The following is a 20,508-nucleotide window of genomic DNA, read 5'->3' on the forward strand; positions in this document are numbered from 1 at the left end:
GCCACACTGCACGGCGCAGCCGCAGTCCGTGCTGGGGAGGCTGGGGGCGCCGAGGGCGGGCGGGGGGTCTGGGGGCGGCCCCAGGCGCGGGGGGTCCCCGGGCTTCCCGACCACGCCTGGACTGCAGCCCCGAGAGCAGCGGGGGCCGGCGGGGGCGCACAGGCGAGTGCGAGTGGACGCGGCCAGTCAGGCCATGGCGGTGGGCAGGCGAGGCCAGGGCGCCCGGAGGTAGAGGTAGAGACGAGCGCTCAGCGGAAACCCCGGCCCGCCCCGATCCCCCGACCCCCCGACCCACGAAGGGCGCGGCCGCGCGCTTCCGGCCGGACCGGAAGCACCCGGCAACGGCGCTGCGCGCGAGGATGCACTTCCGGTTCGGGGCGGCCGCCGTGCTCGCGACTTCCAGCAGGTGGCGCTGGGGCCCCGGGAACGCGGAGGAGGCCGTTAGCCCTCGAGCATTCTGGGAGTCGTAGTGCTACCTCTTCCTCCTCCCTCTTTTCCCTACTCAATTCCGGCTCGTGGCGAGAAGGAGAGACGCCGTTTCCGGGGAGGGGAGGCACGGAAGAAAAGTGAGGACGCATGCGCAGGGGCTCCGCGACGCGACAGGCCTCGGGAGTAGCGGCCCAGTGCCTTGTGGGAGATGTAGTTCTTCAGGTGCGGACGCCGCGTCGCTGGGCCGGCGGAGGACTCGGTGTCCCGGGAGGCCGCGCGCGGCGCAAGATGGAGCCGGCCCGAGCGCGCCGAGCCGGTAGGTTTGTGCCAAGGGAGTGCGGCGCTGACCCGCGGTCGCGTCCCTGGGAGGCCGCTGTCCGCAGCCTCCTTGCCCAAGCCCGGAGGCCCCCCCAGAGCGCCTCGTGTCTCCGCTCCCTCGCGGCCCGGGCCTTGGGAAGCCTGGACGCTGTCCGGCCCAGGCCCCCGACGGGGCGGAGAAAGCGCGCGGCTCCGCTTCCGAAGGGGGCAGCGCGCGCCGGCGGGAGGCCAGTGGTGCCGCCCCCGGGCCCGCGAAGTTGGAGGCGAGCTCCCGGAAACAGCGTCCCGGACCCCGAGTCGGGGGCCCTGTCCCCCGGCCGCTTGGCGAGCGCGGCGGCGGGGGCCGCAGGAGCGCGCGTCTGGCCGGAGCGCCTGCGTGCCGTGCGACCGGCGCGCTGGCTCCCTCTGCGGCCTGCCAGCCCTGGGACGCGCTGGGGGCGTGTTTCGCGCGCCCGGTCCCGCCTGGAGCGGATCCCGCGCCCGGGGGCCGTGCCCCAGAGCCGTGGGGCTCTGGTCGGCGTTCGATCGGCGGTGGGGGCTCTCGGGGGCTCTCGGCCGCTCCCGGCCCACTGCCTGGGCCTCCCTGGGCGCACGCACCACAGGGCGTCGCCGCGGACCAGGGGGCTGGGTGGGTGGGCGGGGGAGGCCGGGCTGCCCTCTGAGCCCGGAAGTGCCAGGTGCGGGGTGCCCGCCTGGTCGCACTCGGGCGGCTGCATGAGTGCGGGCGGCACTCCCGGGCCCTGCTGGGAAAGGCGAGGGGTGTGCGGGCTGGCGGGGGCGGTGCCACCGGAGGCTGCTGCGAGAGCGGCGGGGCTCGCCTCCGCCCGCCTCCCTGCGGGCTCGACCCTCAGGTGCCAGGGACCCGGCTGCACACCCCTGCGGGGCCCCGGCCTCTCCCAGCAGTGAGGAGCGGACCTCCTCGCCCTGCAGCAGCAGGTGGCCCGTCTCCGTGGGGTACCTGGGACGTGCCCCGCGCTGTGCTGAGCGGTTAGGGAGCCAGCCCACCGGCTGCAGAGTAGCAGCGCCCAGCGCAGGCTGCTGCTCACCCGGGGCGGCCCTGGCTGCCCGCCTGCCACCACAGCCCCACCCCCGGCGGGCCCCAGACGTGACCTGCGAGTGTTGAGCGAGGCGATCTTTACCAGGCATCTGCTCTCGGGCCTGGCGCCTGTCTGGGCTCCCTAAGCCCGGGACCACCCCTTGGGGGGTGTGGCACCACTTGGGCACCTTTGCGGTCTGATCTGAATGTTGGCTCTTCCCGCCCTCAGCCCGCTGCCGCTGGGCAGCTGACGGGAGCCGGACCGAGGCCAGCACGCCTTTGCCAGCACTTCCCCCACCAGCACTCCAGTGTCCGCACAGACAGCCGTCAGACAACGGAGGTGAGCGGGCTTTCGGGGGACGGGCATCTCTGTCCTTCGCCTTGTAGGACATAGTTCTTCCTGTGGGTCCTGCCGCCGGCCCAGGGACAGTGGGTCTACAGGAGGGACCTCTCCTAAGTGCCTGCGATCCTCAGAAACGAACTTCTTGGGCTGTCTGGTCTGGGTGTGGTGTGCCCTGGGACACATGTCTGAGGCAGGGGCAGGAGAGGCCCCGGAAGCCGAGCGAGGGACAGAGGACGACGCTCTGCCTTCTGACGCCGTCTCTCTCAGCGACTCAGACTCTGATTTCAGCCTGCCTGCCGGTGCTGAGATGGAAGCTCTGTCCCCAGGAGTGCTGCCTGGGGAGGCCCAGGGGGACTCAGACCCTGATGAGTCTCCTTCGCCTCCGAGGGGCCTCCCCACGGCCTCAGTGCAGCCGTTCCACCTGAGGGGCACGAGCTCCACCTTCTCCCGGCGTAGCCACAACATCTTTGACTGCCTGGAGGGCGCAGCCAGGCAGGTTGTGCCCTCTGTGGCCCAGACGGGCCCGGGTGACGACGGGGGCTTCCTTCGGCCACCGGCACCCTCAAGCCAGCCTCCAGGAGAGGGCCCAGGCAGAGCTGGTCAGAGCCCTGCCCCCCCGAAGTTGCCCCCCGTCCCTGACTACGTGGCCCACCCTGAGCGCTGGACCAAGTACAGCCTGGAAAACGTGGCCGAGGTCAGCGAGCAGAGCAACCGGGCCGCCGCTCTGGCCTTCCTGGGCTCCCCGAGCCCGGCTGCCCCCAGTGACTACATGCCCTCTTTCAACCAGGATCCCTCCAGCTGTGGGGAGGGAAGAGTCATCTTCACCAAACCCGCCCGAGCTGGCGAGGCCAGGCCTGAGAGGAAGAGGGCCCTAAGGAAGGCTGGAGAGCCGGGCAGGGCTGCGCCTGGGAACCTGGGCGCCGCAGGGGGTGAGGGCCCTGTGGAGCTGGCCCACCTGGCCGGGCCTGGGAGCCCCGAGGCTGAGGAGTGGAGCAGCCCCCTCGGGGGCCTTCAGGAAGTGGGTGTGCTGCAGGCCGCTGCCCACACTGGGTCAGCAGCCAGGCCCCCGGTGGTGGAGACTGTTGGCTTCCATGGCAGCAGGAAACGGAACAGAGACCATTTCCGGAACAGGAACAGCAGCCACGAGGCCCCAGGTGCCGAGATCTAAGAGAAGAGACTGACCAGGCTGGCAGAGGAGGGCAGCCAGGGCCACTGGGCACTTGGGGTGGCGCGCAGCTCGGGGCCTCAGCCCCTAGGGAAGGGAGCCAGCGGGCTGCCAGTAGGAGGTGCCGGCAGCCTGGGCTGGGGCTCAGGGTAGCGGTCTCTGAAGCAGACTCCTTGCCAGTGGATGGCAAAAACCCTGCCCATCATGTGCCCCTGGGGCAACAGTAAAGGTTTGGGGTATTCCTTTGGCTTTGTGTCTCTGTGTAAATCCACCTCCTCAGGACCAGTGTGCTGGGGCCTCGTCTGCCACCTGGCACACCCACGCGCCCTGTTCTCTCATTCGATCCTCCCCAACTTAGTGCCAGGGGGCATGGAGGCTTTTTAAATCAACGCCTGGGTTTATCAGCAGCTCCTCTTCCCAGAGGGACTGAGGCAGCCCCTCCTGGGTCCAGAGCAAGAGGTGCAGAAGGCCCCGGGCACCTCTAGGGGTGAGCTCATAATCCCGGCTGTCCAGCCTCTGCCCCCAACAGGGCTGGGGACAAGGAATCTTGATGAAATGGGTCTCTAGGAGGCCAGCATGTGAGTGGGGGCAGGGGCCCTCCCCAGCCCTGGCCACTCTTGCCCCTTAGCTCTGGCTTGCCTGGGCTGTGTGTGATGATGACCAGTGTCCTGGGACCACATCGCCAGAACAGCTGAGCTGTGTGCAGGGACCCTGCTGGTGTGCCCGGGCCCAGCGGTGGGGGAAGGAGCACTGGCCCCTGAGGGTGCCAGGGAAGGCAGACCGGGACAAGCATGCCCCCCCGTGCCTGGTGGAGGACATAGCAGAGACTGGCCAGCATGCTGGCCCAGCCCCAGGCCCCTGAGGGAAAGGGGGACCAACGTGGCTAGCCACTCGCCCTAGGTAGGGCCAGCACAGGAGCCTGGAACCCCCTCTCACAGGCAGGTAAACCCACCCACTGCCCTGTGGCCTTTACTGACTTGGTGTGGGTGTGTTCTCTTAGGAGAAAGCAGCCGTGGGGCCAGAGGTGAGTCCTCTTGGGGCAGTGTCCTGGGGCTGTGACCCAGGCTAGACATAGTCCGGCACTTGCCATGTGAGCCGGTGAGGGTGTGCAGGGCTGGGAGCCGACATGCACAGTCAACACCCGGCTCCAGGTCCTAAAGGGCAGAAGTTCTAGCCGCTAGTGTTTCCAAAAAATGAGTTTTAACAGGTGACACAGATTGGGTAGGAGACAGGTATGGGCCCCAAACTGTTGACCACCAGACAGGAGGTGCTTTGGCCTAGGCCGGGCAGTTGTGGCTGGGACCCAGGGGCTCCCCCAGTCTGGAGAGGGCCCACCGTGTGCCGTGCTTCCGCGTGGAGAGAGGTCCCAGGGAAGGGGCAGGGCGAGGGGTGGTTTCTTCTGATGAGGGCACTAGAGTCACGTCCCACGAGGGCCCCGCAAGAGGTAAAGGTTTGGGGTGTCTGTAGGGCCTGGGATGGCTGGCTAAGAGCCGTGTCCCTGCCTGCCCGTCATGATCGGAGTGCTGGGAGAGGTGGGCCCCGTGTGTGGACCGTCCAAGTGGTTCAGGTGTCTGAGAGCCGCCGGCCAGCGTCTGGGTGCTCGCTGCTGCCTGCATCCCCTCGGAGGCCAGCAGAGGCTTGCTGGTGTCCACCTTTGAGGGTCTGGGAGTCTGCTGAGGAAGGAAGACCCCTCAGCTGCTGGGTGTCCGGTGGGGCCAGCCCAGGCAAGGGAGAGGTGGCTCGCACACACGAGCACAGGACACGGTGGCCCCAGCCGGGAGGAGGTGGGGAGCCTCCAGAATCCGAGTGGCCACGCCCTCATGCCGGCTGAGGTGGGGGGCTCCAGCAGAGGGCACCTGCCCCACCCCTGAGACGTCGCCAGCCGTGGGCCATCGAGGCCCGGGCCAGTCCTCTCCCAGGACGGGAAGGCAGATGACAGGGCACAGCGCGACAGTCCTCCGCCTGTCCCTGGGCCAGCCTGTGCCCCTTCCTCAGCTGTGTCTTCCCCGGATGCACACTTACTGCAGTAGGCGCCGTTCTGAGCCCCAGAGGACGGCGGGGGCGTGGAGGACGGCGGGGGCATGGAGGACAGGAGCACCACACAGTAGTTGATCTGAAGGAGGAGGGAGAGGCATCCAGGGGGGCCCCAGGGCCCTGCTACCCCATGACCCTCCCCTCCGGTAGCTGTGCTGGAGGGAACGGGCGTGAGGGCGAGGTTCCAGGTGTGGAGAATGGACAGGTGAGGGGGTCCGAAGGGCAGGACCCCCTCCAGGGAGGGCACGCTGTCCCTGAAGTCACATATGGGGACAGGTACAGGTACTGCACCCCCCAGGGCCTCGCCCTGCCTGCTGAGCCGAAGCCTGGGTGCGGGCCCGGTAGTTTGGATGTTGGGGTGCAGGGCTGTGGGTGAGGGCCCCAGTCAGAAGAGCGCGTGGTCTGCCTGCCTACCTGTGACTCCAAACGCTTGATGCGCTTTTCTTGCTCTCTCAGCCCCCCGAGGTACTGGGCTACAGACTCCACCCTGCAGCAGAAGCTGGTGGGCACAGGGTGCTCCGCATTTGGGCGATCTCCCCATGGTCCCCAGATCTGGGTGCAGAGCCCTTCTGCCCTCCCTGGGAGCTCGATGGGGCTGAGTGACTGCCAGCAAGAGCGGGCGACAAGGGCAGGCAGGAGGCCTGAAGGGACTGCTGGGATGGACCATTTCGGGGGGACCCAGAGCAAGGAGGACCCCACCTATATCAGCCCCTCTGCCCCTCTCAGCTTCAGCCTCCCCAGCTCAGAACTGTGCCCGGCAGGCGGTGGCCACACCAGCTTTAAGGCCGCCAGCCGCTCGGTGGTGATGGGGGCAGAGGTCCCGGGGGATCTTACAACCTCTGGCACCCCGCTAGGCATCCGGCCGTCCCTCGGCAGGCCCTTCGCCAGCTCTGCCAGCCCTTCTTGGTGGCCCGCGGGGGACACAGCCCACCCGTGCAGCCCCCACGCACCTGTGGGCGGTTTTCCGCAGCACCTCCTCCTCGCTGTCCTTCTTCTGCTTCTCCAGCTTACTCAGGTAGTTCTCTTTCTGAACTGCCTCCCAGGTGACCATCTTTTGGTCCAGGGGCTCTGGCAAGTCTCTCTCTGGGAAGGCCAGGGCGGCCACAGGCTTGGCTGGAGCCAGGTGGGCCTCGGGGCCAGGGGAGCCCAGGGCAAGCCCCCCACCCTCCGGATCGCTGCAGACGGGCCCGCGGTGTGAGGGGGAGGAAGGCGATGGGCTCAGCCTATGCTGGAGGGGGGCTGAGGAGGGGACCCACGCCTCCACGCGCCTGCCCACCCGGCACGTCGCCCGTCCCCTTCCATGCGGTCCAGGGCCGCAGGCTGTATCCAGCCCTGTGGCCTCACCCAGGTGCTTCCGCTTCTGCCCGGCCGCCTTCTGGAAGAACCTCTTGAGCACCAGGCTCAGGTGGCTGAGGAGGATGAAGGGCGGCGCCAGGGCGGGGCGCTCGTGGTACTCCACGATGAGGTGATAGCGCTGGAACTTCCAGAACATGTCGGCATTGCCCTGCACCACCTGGAACGTGTAGCTGTGGGGCCCGCGTGTGGGCAGTGGAACACGCATGGGCCTCCCGGGTCCTCCGTCCTGGTCCCTGCTGCGGCCCCACACCATTCCCGGAGGCCCCCCCAGTTCTGTGATTGTCTCCACTCCCTCATTGCCCTCTGCGGGGTGTGTCTAGAACGGGGTTCGCTCACGTGGGGTCTTCACCATCCCCTCTGCTCTCCTGGACAAGCCCAGGCTTCCCTGGTGCAAACCTGCCTGGGGAGCCACCCTTCCCCATGCCTGTCATTCGCCCCACCGCCTCCTTGGGGCCCTGCCCTCCCTCAGCCTGTGGTCCAGGCTCCAGTCCCTCCGGGGGCGGGGGTGCAGAGAGGCCCCCGCAGCCCGAGGCCTAGAGGGCTGGGCACTGGGGTCCCTGGGGCCCCCCACACATGGAGGGAGCACAGGGAGCGGACCACCTGAACATGGCGATCAGCAGGTTCATGAGTAGCACGTTGGTGACCAGCAGGAAGGTGACTAGCAGGAGGATGACCAGCCAGTTGGCATAGAGGTTCGGGCAGGAGGGGGAGTCCTCCTGCAGCAGGGGGTGCAGGGAGCAGTTCACGTGGGCTTCTGAAACACAAGTGGCATGGTGGGGGCCGCCTCCCCATGACACCCTCCGATCTTGAGAGCTTCCTCGTGGTGAGGCCACCCAGGGGTGGAGGGCACCGGCCGGGGGATTATCGGGCTTAGCACTGAAAGTTCCTATGTTAGAACTTTCGCTGTCCTTCTTCTGCTTCTCCAGCTTACTCAGGTCCTGGCAAACCAGGGAGACAGTCAGCCAGGGGCACTGGTCCCACTCCCCCACCTCCTCCTGACTGCGGTCACAGCAGGGCCACAGGTTCTGGGGGCAGAGCCAAGGCCATCTGGGGGATGGGGCACAGAGGACCCCAGTTTCTGCCGGTAGGTGTGTGCATTCCCCACCACTAGCACCACCAAGGGCTGTGCTCGAAGCTGGTGTGGAGAGAGCTGGCCGAGGCGAGGAGTGACCCTGTCTCCCCCTGCAGGACTTGTCAGGGCCTTTATAACACTAAAGCCTGTCACGTGGCACCCGGCGGCGGGGGAGCAGGGCAAGTCTGCACCATCTCCAAAGCTCATCTGGCCACACCGCCCTTGACCCTGATTGCCACAGGCAGTGTGGACACACAGCACCTCTGGGCCAGCTCACAGAACATTCTCCGGCCAGTGGGAATGAGTGTGCGATCTGGCAGCAGGCTGAGCTCTGCACCCTGGGCGGGTGTGCCCTGGGGGGCCCGGGGATCACAGCTCTGGCCCCTCACCAGCCAGCACCCCCACGCTCACGGGACAGGAGGCGTGGGAGGAAGGAGCAGAGCGTGAGCGCACAGGCCATGGGCGCCCGGGGTGCTTGCCGCATCTTCCTCAGGAGGGGGCCCGTGGCCGCATATGTGCGCGTGCCCGCGTGGACGCTGCCCACGCCTGCACGCTGGACCGTTCCCACGGCTGCCTCTCTGGGCATCTGTGCTGTGAGGCCTCGGTCTCTGTCTGCGTGTCCCCACGCTGTGCGCACATGTCAGGCTCAGGGCCTGTCTTCCTGTGTCCGTGTCTCCCCCCGCCCCCCGGGAGGGAGCCTCTCCTACTTTCTCCTGAGGGAGTTTTTGTGCCGGGCCAGCCACGGGGAGCTGCTGAGCATGCTGAAGGGCGACGACCCTCCTCCCTCCCCCAGCGCCCACGCGCCGAAGCAGTGAGACCCCTGTGACCCCCAGAGGTGCCACCAGGCCAGGCTAGAAATTAAATTGTCCCTGGGGCTGAAGCCAGACTGAAGTCAGCCCCGGGGCTTCCCGCCTGGCGTGCAGGGACGGGGCGGGCAGGGTGGCACTCTGGGCCCCAGGCCCACCGGCTGCATGTGAGTGACTCAGCCTAACCCTGCCGCCCCGTGGTGGGGTTACCGAGGCCTGAGCAGACAGGAAGCCCAGCCCCAGGAGGGGAAGGGGCCTGCCCGGGACCCTCAGGGAGCGGGCCCAGGCCTGGCCCTAGTCACGGGCTTCCTGCTACAGCACTCTGGCCGCCTGAGGTAGCCCAGGGGCTGGGGGGAGGCCTGCACTCCCTCTGCCCTCCCTGGGTAGCCCCGGGCTCCTGGGGAACAGGGGCTGTGACCCCGCCACACACCACTGTCCCCCATAACAGCGTGTGGCTGGGGTCCGAGATGTGGCCCTCCGAGGGACCCAGCGCTCCCCGCCTCCCAAGGGCCCCCGCAGGACAGGGCGGCCAGGGGCCATACGGGGAGGGAGGCTGAAACTAAGGGCCTAGAACACTGCGGAAGAGCAAACACCGAGGAGTCACAGGGGGCAGCCCGCACAAACAGACCAAGGGAATGGGCCTACAGAACACCCCAGTTAGCTGATTGCCCTGGCGGTGGCGCCCCTCCCCATCCTGGCAGCCCGTGTCTGCATCGCTCCCGCTCTCACCCCATTGACAAATCCATCCCGCGGGTGGCGGGCATGCTGACCCCGCCTCACTAGCTAAGGTGGTCGGGTCAGGCCTTAGACGCAGGGCGCCCGTGACTGCCCTGGGGCCCCGGGTGGCCCCGGTCCTGCGCCAGCCGGAGCAGACGCCCCTCCCTGAGTCCTCACGTGGGCCTCTGGCGCTGGCTCAGCTTCCTTGAGGGTCCAGTTCCCCCTCCTCCTCCTCACCGAATCCTGGCCATCTCCAGGGCCTGTAGAGGTGTCTCTGGCCCGCACGTCAGGGCTCCCCTGCACCTGTCACCACCCAGCCCCTGACGGAGGAGCAGCTCCGCCTCCCGACCGTACCCCCTGCCTGGGAAGTTCTTGGAGCCTGCACAAGGGCCAGCTGGAGACACCTACACCCTCTGATAGGCGTGCACACTTGGCAGTGGGTAAGGCACACACACTGGGGTGTGTCCCCGGAAGCAGCAAGGGCGCTGTCAGGAACGGCCTCTCGGTAGAGGGGCCTTGCCAGCAGGCGGGCCCAGGGCCCTGTGCGGAGCCTCTGGCAGAGGGGTGGGGGACAGGGGGGCCCGCTGGGCAACAGGGCCGCCCAGGAGGGCAGAAGCACCAGTGCGTGGATCGGCCCCGTGGTGGTGAGGGATGGACTGGGATGGCCCCTGTCTGCTTTGCAGCCTCCTCGCGCCTCGGTTCCTAGCCGGGTGCCCCAAGTCTCGGGTCCCTGTGGTCAACAGAAGTCAGCCCGGAGCTGTCCCTGGGCTGTGGGGCCTGGGGGCCAGCCTCAGGGACTTCCCCATCTCAGCTAGCTCCAGGCTGGGGCCTCATGTGACCCCGGAAGAGCCCTCAAGGGCCCCATGTCCACTGTGTTTTAAAAGGAGGCTGTAAACCAGACCCCATCTGGCTGCCCCACAAAGTGTGGGGTCCTTCCAGCCAGCTCAAAGGCGCGCCCCCCCCCACCCCTGGCCATGTGCTAACCATCGATCTCGTCCAGTGGGATTTGCCCGAAGATCTGCAGGTAGGGCCGGTAGAGCACGCGGCGGAAGACCCACTCCAGGCGCCCGTCGTGGGGGTGCAGCAGCGCCTGCGTGGTCACACCATAGGCCACAAGCCACACGCTCAGGAAGAAGAGGAAGAAAAAGACGTCCTTCATCTCCGGGGGGAAGCAGAGTGTTAGCAGTCGCCCGGCTGGGGGACGCTCTCTCACCCACCCCTGGAGCCAAGTGGGCTCAGGCGCAGCCGGCGGCTCACCATGCGCTCCACGATGATGATCTTGGGGCCCAGCTGCTTGTGGATGGCGAAGATGTGGATGAGTCGGAGCGTGAACACCATGAAATCAACGGCAAGGACTGTGCGGCCCGCCTCAAACATGGAGGGCACCATCCTGGGGGAGGGTGGTGGGTTGGATGGGCTGTTGGTGCCCAGAGAGGGGAAGGAGCGTCCTCCAGGACACACAGTGCGGGCGCCAGAGACAAGCCGGGATCTCTGAGGCCTTTCGTGGCTTCATCCTGCAGGTGGCCCTGCCCACCGGCCCAACCGAGCTGGCCCCCGTCAGCCTCTGGGCCCCACAGACCTGCAGGTGACACCGACAATGAACAGGAAGATGGCCCCCATGTCACACTTGTTCCAGTTATCTTCCACGTAGAGTGTGAACTTCTTCACCAGATGTGTGTCCTCGTCTGTGAAGAATCCCTGGCAGAGGGGCAGACAGTCTGCTGACGGCTCACTGGAGACAGCCCTGCCCGGCCCAGGCTGGGGTCGACGGGGATCAGGGCTCAGCCTGGAGCCGGATCAGGGCTCAGCGGGCTCGGCCCACCACTGACCTGCCGGATCTCTTCCAGCACCAGTGTAAAGACCCAGAAGTAGAGGGTGACCTCAGGCCCAGATGGCCCCTGAGGAGGTGGCCTGAAGTCCACCAGCAGGACGTAGGTGAACAGGAAGAGGAAGGCAAAGTACATGACCACGTTCCCCAGGAACACGGTCACGGGCGCGCCCCAGAACATGCGCCAGCGTGTGAGCAGGAAGGCAGCACGCGGCCCTCGGTCGCCCTGAGCCCTTGGTGCCTCAGCCAACTCCTCCAGCCTGCAGCACAAGGAGACCACAGCCGGCGGTGAGGCGGGCGGCCCGTACGCCAAGGCACGAGTGCCACCCCCTGGCCAGCCCGCCCCATGGCCCTCACCCGCTGCCCGGGCTGCAGAGCAGGCTCTTCTCCGTGTCCAGGCTGTCCAGCTCCTGCAGGCCCTCGGGGCCCGTCCTCAGCGGGACCTCCTCGCTGCAAGCACAGGGGACCCTCAGGGCCCACGGCGAGGGTACCAGCCCGCAAAGGAAGTGCTGAGTGCACTGAGAAGGTCAGCGCACAGCGGGGCGCACACGGATGCCGGAGACGCACCCCCAGCAGCACCCGCGAAGCCCAGGCGCCCCCCCCCGCCCACCGCCCGTGGCTGGCAAATGGCAGCTGCCTGCGCCCAACACACCTGAAGGTGATGAGGTTGGTGTAGATGAGGGCCGGGCAGAGGAAGGCACACAGCAGCCACAGGATGGGCGTGCCCGATGCCATGTCCCCCCACCAGATCTTGGTCAGGAAGGCCTGAAATAAAGGCACCGCCGCTGGCCTGCCACCCCCACACCTTTGCTCACGCTGTGCCCGGCACCAGGCGCGCCCTCCCAGGCTCAGCCAAAGCCTCGCCCTGCATCCCGGTGGGGAAGACCCTCCACGGCGGGGAGGGAGGCTAGGTTTGGGGGTGCGGGAGGGCCGAGTGGAGGAGGCGGCACCTCTGCTGAGATCCGAGGCAGACAAAGGTCTGGCCAGGGGCAGCGAGAAGGAAGCCAGGCAGGTGCCTTCCAGGAGCAGAGCTCCCCTCCTGCGCCCCCTGCCCTGCGTGACCAGGACTTGAAGAGCGGAGGCGGGGGAGGCCGGCCCTCCCTGAAGCCAGACGCTCACCTGCACCCCATCGTGGGCAAAGAAGGCCTTGGTGTCGGCCTCGGTGGCCAGGTGCAGACAGGTGGTCCTGCTCCAGCAGCGGTTCCTGCGCACCAGCAGGGCGAACGCACGGTCCTCGCTGTTCCTGTAGCACTCGGAGAAGAGACCTGCCCGGGGACACCGGCCGCTGGTACCCACAGGGCCACGGCCCCCGGCCTCCTCCCTCCTGTGCCCGAGCCGTGCCCAGCTTCCCGCATGGACACTGGCCGTCCCCGCCTGCCCTGCCCTTCCCTGCCCCCATCGTCACCCCACGTGCCCCGACCGACCCCCAGCAGGACCCAGTGTGTGCCCAGGGCCACCGCCGAGGACCCCTCTGTCCCTCTGTTAGAATGTTAGGGTCCGCCTCCCCACTAGGAGGAGCCTCTGAATGGACCCCGGGCCCCTGCTGCGTGCGGCGGCTGGGCGCCGGGCCGGTGGCTCACCCAGGGCCAGCTGCTCGTACTTGGCCTCGCTCACGGTGCAGTGCACCCCCGCCCCGGTCTCCAGGCGCGACATCTCTCTGAGGATCTTGCAGGCGGCCAGAGCGGCGGCCACCCCCTCCTGGCCCTAGGAGGCAGGGTGAGAGGAGGCGGCCTGCCCCGCCCCGCCCCCCGCCCCCCGCCCCAGGAGCCCGAGGCCAACCCACCATGGCCCAGAAGTAGGTGGCCATGTCCTGTCGGTTTTGCAGCACGGCCCAGAGGAACAGGTCCCTCCAGGGGTTCTCGCTCTTTCGGTTCAGATCCAGCAGCCACTTCCGGCCCTCGGGCCGCCTGGCCGGTCCCCGTTCCTGGAGGACAGGGCCGTCAGCCTCCTGGCGGCCCGGCCCAGCCCCTCCCGGCCGCCGGCCCGCTCACCTCCTGGTAGAGCCCGCGACAGGCGTCGTGCAGGAAGTCCTTGAGCAGGCGGGAGACCTCGTGCAGGGAGAAGGCGGGCAGGCCCCCGGGCGGCTCGCGGGCCTGCTGGGCGCCCAGGCCGGCCAGTGTCAGCCGGCCCTCCTCGTGCTTGCGCTGCAGCAGGTCGAAGAGCAGGCTCTTGGGAGGCGCGGAACGGTAGAGCTGCTGAAGCCTCCCGTACGTCAGGAAGTCCCCCACGTCGGCGCCGTTGTCCACAAAGAGTCGCACAAACTCGGGCTTGTCACTCACCAGCGCGTCCATCATCACCTCCTCCAGGTCACAGGACTGGGGCCCCAACGGAACACGCCCGGGTGGGGGAGACGGGCAGAGTGAGTGGGAGCCGGGGCACGGGGAGCCCCCCAGCTCCTGTCCCTCTGAGCCGGCTCCGGGCCACCAGGGGCCACCAGTCCTCCCTGGGGGCCGTGTGCGAGGAGTCGCCAGCAGGTGCCCTGGCCTCCCGCCCCCCTGGGCCACAGCGGGCAGGAAGGGGCCCGTCAGTGGCCCTGGGAACACCGTCTGCCCCCAGGCCCTTGACACGGCCCCAGCCCTGTGTCGCCCTGTGTCGGCCAGAAATGCGGCTCAGGAGGAATCAGCCGGCCGGCGGGCGGGCACCTTCCACTCCACGTCCCCATTGAAGATCTCGCTCCTGGCGATGTCCACGCGGTCCCAGGCCACGGCCAGCTTGAGCTCATCCAGGTAGTCCTGTGCTCCCTGGCTGTGGCTCTTGCAGGCTGTGGGCAGAGCGGGCGGGAGGTGAGGGGCCAACCCAGGGGTCCACAGGGCCCCTCACGGTGGTCTTCCGGACACACAGCCCGGGAACCGCAGCTTGCTTCACACCCTCTGAATAATGGTGAGAGGCTCCCAGAAGCCGGTGCTGGGAACCCGGGCAGAAACGCCGGCCCCGGGGACCCTGATGGGACGGGGTGAGCGGAGCTGGAGGGAGGGCACGGCCTGTCTGGAGGAGCGTCCCCTCCCTCCCTCCCTCCAGGGCATCCTGGCCCCAAACTCCCCCTCCGGGCCTGGGTCTATGTCTGGCTTCCCCAAGGTCAGTCCCTTGGCATGGCTGGTCTCCAATACGAAAAGCATGTCGAGTGACAGGTGGATGGTGAATCAGCCCAGTGTCGTTGATCAAGGAACAGGGAAACACAAGGCAGTCCTTGCACACCGTGGAAGATCCCTCAGCCTTAAAAAGCAATGAGGCACCCACCCGTGCCGTGGCCTGGGCGATGCAGTGACGGGAGCCGAAGGCCACACACCGTAGCCCATTGATAGGAAGGGCCCCAGAAGGGCACATCCGTCCAGGCAGAACGCAAGCCAGTGGGCGCCAGGGGCCCGGGAAACAGGGCGTGCCAGACGGCTGCCAGCTTGCTTTGGGGGCAGTGAAGGCGTTCCGGCATTAGACGGTGGGGATGGTTGACAACTTGCAAAGGGACTAAAAGCCCCTGGATTGGACACTTTAAATAGTTTCTTAAATTATGGTAAAACATAGCAGACCTAAAACCTGGCAAACACGACCCTGTGCGGATCTGTGGGTCATCTCTGTGTCGTTCCAGTTGTGTTACATGTGCTGCTGGAAATGTGAGCGCCGGGTCGCACACGCACGCACACTCGCACTCACACAGGTGTCCGCACACGTGCACACGCACACACGGGTGCTCACACTTGTGCTCACACATACACAGGCACACACACCCATGCACATGTGTGCAAATGCACACGCACACACGGGTGCTCACACGTACGCAGGCACACACGCCCATGCACACATGTGCAAATGCACACCCACACACGGGTGCTCACACTCGTGCTCACACATACGCAGGCGTGCATGCACACACAGCAGAGGGATGCCATCCCAGGAGTCCCAGCTGCGGACGTCCCACCTGGGGGGTGGCCCTGCCCCACGTGCCAGGCCCGCAGGGTGAGAGCCGCGATGGGACAGGGTGCAGAGCCCGGGGCCGTGGGGAGCAGTGGCTGGCCTCCCCGCCTCCACCTGGGGCCCTCACCTTTCACCAGCGCCTTAAGGATGACGGTGTCCAGCTCCTCGGAGCTCTCCTGCTCGAAGTCGTGCACGGTGAGCAGTTGCGGGTGGGAGGTGATGTTCTGCAGCTGGGACATAGGACAAAGGCCCTGAGGTGGCCCTGGGGGCAGAGGGCAGGCCGGTGGGCAGGCCACAGGCCCAGCACGGACAGAGGCACCGGCCGGGCACTTGGCGTGTGAGGCGGGTCCTAGCGAGCAGGCCAGCCGGCTGCCCAGGGCACCGAGGCAGCACCCCAGCACAGGGGGCTCGCTCCCAGGTCCCTTGCTCCAAGGGCCTAAGGCAGAGCCAGCTTGGAGGCTTCGTGGGGAGGGGGAGGAGCGTGGGACTTCTGTGCGGGCCGGGGGCATGGAGGCGCCCAGGAGGAGTTTCCCCCTGGGCCAGCCCCCCCACCCCCAGGAGAAGGGGATGGGACAGGGAGGAGGGCCTCGGCCTTTGGACCCCACAGTCCCTGGGAGGCCCCTACCAGCTCGGTCCAGTGTACGATGTCCTCCCAGCGGAAATGTTCGCCCGGAAACTTCTCTTTAAACTGCTTCTCGGCCACCTGCGGCACCAGGAGGTCGGGCTGGTTCAGCAGGGCGGCCAACACGTCCGCGATGCCCCCTGAGCCTGCCAGGATCAGCCACGGGGCAGCATGCTCCACGGCCCTGGAAATCCTCTGAGGCAACACAGTGGGGAGAGTGGACCCCACATCAGCGTGGGTGCCGTCCTGAGCCCACATGCTGGAGGTGCCCCGTCCCAGGCCGGGGAGGGCCCTGCAGGCAGCCACGGCCGGCCCGGGGGGCTCCTGCCAGGCCCCCGCCCCCCTCCCCTGCCCTACCTCCAGGGTGCTGGGGTCACCATTGACCAGCAGACAGAGGACCGGGACCTCGATGCTGCCGGTGCCTGTGGACAGAGCTCCCGTGAGGTCTGCCCTCGTGCCCGGGCAGGGGGGGCTGGCACCCTCCCCGTGGGGAGGCTGCCTGCTCAGACCACCAACCCACCCCATTTTCTGGGCAAATGCTGGCCCAGAGGCAGGTTCTAGTGAACGTGGGCTCCAGGCTGCTCTTCACACACACCAACCCCTTCACCTGGGGACCATTTTGGCCACTCACGGCTATTCCCACAGAAAGAAATGTCAGTGAAGTCAAACGTGCAGTCCCCAGCCGCACCAGCCACAATTGGGTGCCCAGCATCTACCCCTATTGCGGCAGAAAGCTCTCCAGCTGCCCTGAAGACCGTTGGAGACCCACAGAAGCAAGCCAAAAAGGTAAAGGAGGGGCCCGGCCTGTTGGTCCCCCAAACATAAACCAGAAACGAGACTGCGGAATGTGAAGCCAGCTGGTGCTGGGCAGGCAGGGGCCACCAGGCTCCCGGCAGGTGCCTCCTGATCGAATCTGGAGGCTAGATGAGCGTGTGGGGGCCATCCAGGCTTCCGCAAACCGGAGCAATGCACCACCTCTGTGGTTTAAACATGCCTTTGGTTGTGTTTTCGTTTTTGAAGAACACTCAGTTGATAAATATTTTATATTGCTTATAAATATCATAAGCAATCATGTTTTGTGTATAAATTTTTGTTACACACCGGAGTTAATCCAGCTTTGAAACCCACCGCTGGCTGCGGCGGGGCCTATTCCTCAGGTAACGCTGCCCTCTGGTGGCAGCGTACCTCCTGGCTGGTACAGGGAAATGGGCCTCTCAAAACTTGCAGATCCGTTTTCTTCCCAAAGTCCTGAGCCCACAGGAAGAGCCTCTGGCCAGGGGCGCCCGGGTGCAAACACGCTGGCAACTACTCGGCCATCCGGCGGGAATGCCGCTGCCTGGCAGGGCTACACCCCGAGCTGTGCGCCCGCCAACCCGCTGGCAGCCTCCCATCCCAGCCCGGTCTCCGCACCCACGCATGCTCGGTGCCTTCAGCCCGGCATGCCCTACCCTGCCCACCTGTGGTCCTTCCAGCCCTGCCCACACGCTGTGCCCCCGGGACCCCCCCCCCCGCAACCCCCTCCCCAGGCCTCACCCCCATAGCCAGTTCTCTGCTCCGAGATGTGCTTCTCCAGCCTCAGCCTCAGCTCTGTCAGCCCGTCCCCCTTCCCGGGGGGCCCAGGCTCCACCAGGATGAAGTGGGCCTGGTTGTTGTCCAGGGAGTAGAGGGGGCCCTGGCTGCTGCCGTCATCCGTGGGGTAGTGGACGGGGCTGTGCTCCTGGACCCCCACCCCACACACAGCATGAGGCCGGGGCCGGGCCTGTTCCCACCCCCAGCCAGAGGGAGGGCCGCGCAGCAGGCGCCTGGGGCCCAGGGGCAGGCAGGGCGGGGAGTGGGTCCTCCAGACCCAACCCGGGCGGAGGAAGCTCCCCGCACTGCCCGGCCCTGCCTTAGACAGACCCTGAGCTGGGAGCCGAGCCCGCTCGACCGGGGTCGCCCAGGCTTGCTGTGACCGTCTGGGCCTCATCCTGGTCCTGGGCAGAGGGTCTGTCTGTGCTGGCCGCATGCCGGGCTCCCCCTCCTCCCCCTCCTGCTTCCTTTCCTTCTTCCTTCCCCTCCCCCTTCCCCTCCTCCTTTCCCCTCCCCCTCCTCGCCCTCCTCCTCCTCCTCCCTCGTTCTCCCCCTTCTCCTTCTCCCCTCTCCCTGCTCCCCTCCCACAACTTCCCCTCAGTGTCTCAACCCTTCAGGATACCTGCCTCACTCCCAGAGCCCCACCCCACCCCCACCCAGGGCAGAGGCTACTCTGTCCACTGCGGGCCTGGTACGCAGAGAGCATCTCAGGAGATGTTTGCCAAATGCCCCGTGGGCAGCAGATGGGCGGCTGTGGTCAGCCTTCAAGACTGCACTGGTGGCATCCTCGGCGGACCCCTCTCCCACCCTGGGGTGGGGGATACCTGGGGGTTGTGGGCCCCTCCCTGCCTCCTAGGTCCACCTTGCCCAGCGGCCGTGGTACTCCAAGACAGACGCCTACCTGGGCATCGTCCAGAAGCTGACGGTGCAGGACGTGGCCCAGCGAGGCAAGGCCGATGGCCACCACACGGGCCCTGGTGGACGTGCTGGCCAGCGAGTGGTCACGCACGACCTGCCCGACGTACCGGGCGAGGCCCACTCGGAGCGCGCTGGTCAGGATCCAGGCCCCTGCGGCATGGGGCTCAGTGTGCCTGTGGCCCCCAGGTCCTCCCCCACCAGCTGGTAGGCCCAGGTCCCCAGGCCCATGGGAGCCACGGCACCTCTCCCACCTGCGGGTGTCAGCTGGGAGTGGGCCCCCGGGTGGCACCCTGGGCAACAGGCCACAGCTCCGCCCCGTTGTCTGGGCCGGGACCAGAGCCTGCAAGGGTTTCTCCAAATCAGGAAGCCCTCGGCCCGGCGGGGTCTGTCGGCCTTTTCCTTTGCTGCCCCAATGATCCCCTCTGTGGCGAGGGAGCTCAGAAACCCCACGACCTTGCACTGGGTTTTCTGCAGGTTCAGCTGGCCCGGACATGGAGCCTAGTAATCTGGTTCTGACCCAGTCCAGCCAGGCTGCTCCCCTGAGGGAGGCGGGGAGGGCAGTGGGGGCCGACCCGCAGGCACGGGGTGCAGAAGGGCTGCCTCCCCTGGGGGCATCTCACCAAGGCCCATGGGGGGAGGCCTGCAGCTCCTGGGGGAGGCCTGAACCTGGGGGACCTCAGCCGCTGCCCTGCATCCCCAGGAGCTGCTCCCATTGCAGGCCACGCGGAAGGAGCCACATAGGCCAGCGGGCTGGGGTGCTCCCCGCTCAGCTCTGGGGGGGCCTCACCTGTGCTCTGAGCTGCCTTCACCAGCCCCTTGCGCAGGACATCCCGCAGCCAGGACTTCATGGCGAACGGCCGCTCCTCGCCCACCAGGGACACCACCAGGTTGGGAGCAGTCAGGTGCCACTCGGCCAGCAGGAGGTCGAAGAGCTCGGAGGGGGCCACATCGCTGGGCACCTTCACGAACTGCAGGGCAGGATGGCAGCCTCAGGGTCCAGGGTGGGGGGGTGCTGGGCATGGGGCACTGGGCACTGGGGGGCACGGGTCACTGGGCACAGGGGACATGGGGGCGCTGGGCACTGGGGGATGAGGAGAGAGGCTGAACCCCTTTAGGGGCAGGGTGGCAGCAGGAAACCAGGGCTCAGGTGGTCCTGCCTTGATCTGCCTGTGCCCCAGGCAGCCCTGACTCCTGTCTGGGCCTTGCTTCCCTCTCCACGGGGGGTGGGGGGTGGAGAGAGGAGGGGTCCTGGATGTACCGTGCAGGGGCAGGAGGTGGGGGCCAGAGGGCACTGGGAGCTCTGCACCTTGCTGGCCCAGGGGCTCTGAACTCAGCCCCGAGTGAGCAGGCACAGGGGGCTCCGTGCTCAGGGGAGGAGGTGGGAGCTCAGGAGTGGAACAAGCACTCGGTGGTTGGCCCCCAGGGCGTGGGGGCCCAGCCTCACTGTTGCAGGGAGGGCAGCCCCCTTACCTTGCCTCGCTTCTTCCCAGACCCCCCAAATTCGATCTCGCCCCGGCACAGGCCGGGCCCCGAGCCGGGCGCAGCAGCCCTGGGGCCTCCAGGACAGGTGCCCCCGGCCTCCTGCATGAGGACCTCCCTGCGGGCACAGAGCCGACCTCTGAGGGCAGGAGAGGCGAACCCTGCCCCCTCCCTGCTGGGGCCAGCAGCTGCCATGCTGACAGAGACTGGGGCCACCAACAGGTGTCCCCGCCCCAGGGCCCTCCCCAGCAGCTAGCCCAGCCTAGAGCCCCACCATGACGTCCACAAGGCCCCCTTCACAATCCGGCTTCAGTTGTGGGGAACCTCCCTCACCCCACCCCCTTCCCAGATGGGGAGGGGGCGCATCCTGGCCCCTCTACCTGGCTCCCCGTCCTGCTACTCACCCCGCCCTGGGCGCCTCTGGCCGACCACTCCTGTCACCACTCCCGCCGAGGCTTTGGTGGGGGCTGTCCTAGAAACCCAGAACGTCTTACGGCCTTCCGGACACACAGCCCACCCTCCCCACACTCTCATTGGCCCCAGGATGGGGATGGACACCCTGGGTGTGCCTGGGCAGGGAGGGGGCTGGCTGGTGTCCACAGCTTAGGTGCAGGGGGCCGAGGGGGACCTGGGGAAGACCGTGTGGGTGTGGGGGAGGGACAGACCACCCCTTCTTGCCAGAAGGCCCAGGGGGGAAGGCACCCTGCCCCAGGCTCTCCCCACCAAGTTCCTGCCCCAGCCCTGGCCCGCTGCCCGGCTCAGTGCCCAGCACTGCACCCTAGACTCTCTCAGGCGGGTCGGGCACGTCAGCCCCACCCCATTCACCGGGGACGGAGGGCTGGGGGCCCACAACCGGCCCAGGTGATGAGGAGCTGGCTCCCAAGGGCCTACCTGGCTGCAGGCACCC

At 67.4% G+C, this 20,508-nt stretch overlaps 2 protein-coding genes across 3 annotated transcripts; one reads left to right on the forward strand and one right to left on the reverse strand.

Moving 5' to 3' along the window:
* The first annotated feature begins 125 nt into the window (after window positions 1-125).
* Window positions 126-3,540, forward strand: TSSC4 (tumor suppressing subtransferable candidate 4). Of its 2 annotated transcripts, none has more exons than XM_064576016.1 (2): window positions 126-798; window positions 834-3,540. In XM_064576016.1, exon 2 carries the CDS (start codon window positions 2,308-2,310, stop codon window positions 3,292-3,294), a length of 987 nt encoding a protein of 328 aa, XP_064432086.1. In that variant the 5' UTR covers window positions 126-798; window positions 834-2,307; the 3' UTR covers window positions 3,295-3,540. The 2 variants fall into 2 exon arrangements, with proteins under 2 accessions (XP_064432086.1, XP_045748992.1); XM_045893036.3 differs by having other exon boundaries at window positions 126-745; window positions 2,013-3,540.
* Window positions 3,541-4,854: 1,314 nt separating this feature from the next.
* Window positions 4,855-19,796, reverse strand: TRPM5 (transient receptor potential cation channel subfamily M member 5). The gene is made up of 22 exons (XM_064576440.1): window positions 19,593-19,796; window positions 18,910-19,111; window positions 18,106-18,272; window positions 17,169-17,352; window positions 15,993-16,057; window positions 15,639-15,830; window positions 15,141-15,243; window positions 13,747-13,865; window positions 13,096-13,419; window positions 12,888-13,052; window positions 12,685-12,808; window positions 11,757-12,369; window positions 11,462-11,554; window positions 11,106-11,364; window positions 10,856-10,974; window positions 10,534-10,666; window positions 10,261-10,435; window positions 7,282-7,435; window positions 6,276-6,851; window positions 5,740-5,812; window positions 5,314-5,404; window positions 4,855-4,961 (listed from the first exon to the last, which is right to left on the reverse strand). The coding sequence occupies exons 1-22, from the start codon at window positions 19,794-19,796 to the stop codon at window positions 4,855-4,857; spliced, it is 4,242 nt and encodes a 1,413-aa protein (XP_064432510.1).
* Between the last annotated feature and the right edge of the window lie 712 nt (window positions 19,797-20,508).

This window comes from Mirounga angustirostris, unplaced genomic scaffold, assembly GCF_029215605.1.
Source record: "Mirounga angustirostris isolate CCGP_5_RB_7025 unplaced genomic scaffold, mMirAng1.0.hap1 SCAF_13, whole genome shotgun sequence".
Lineage (NCBI taxonomy): Eukaryota > Metazoa > Chordata > Mammalia > Carnivora > Phocidae > Mirounga > Mirounga angustirostris.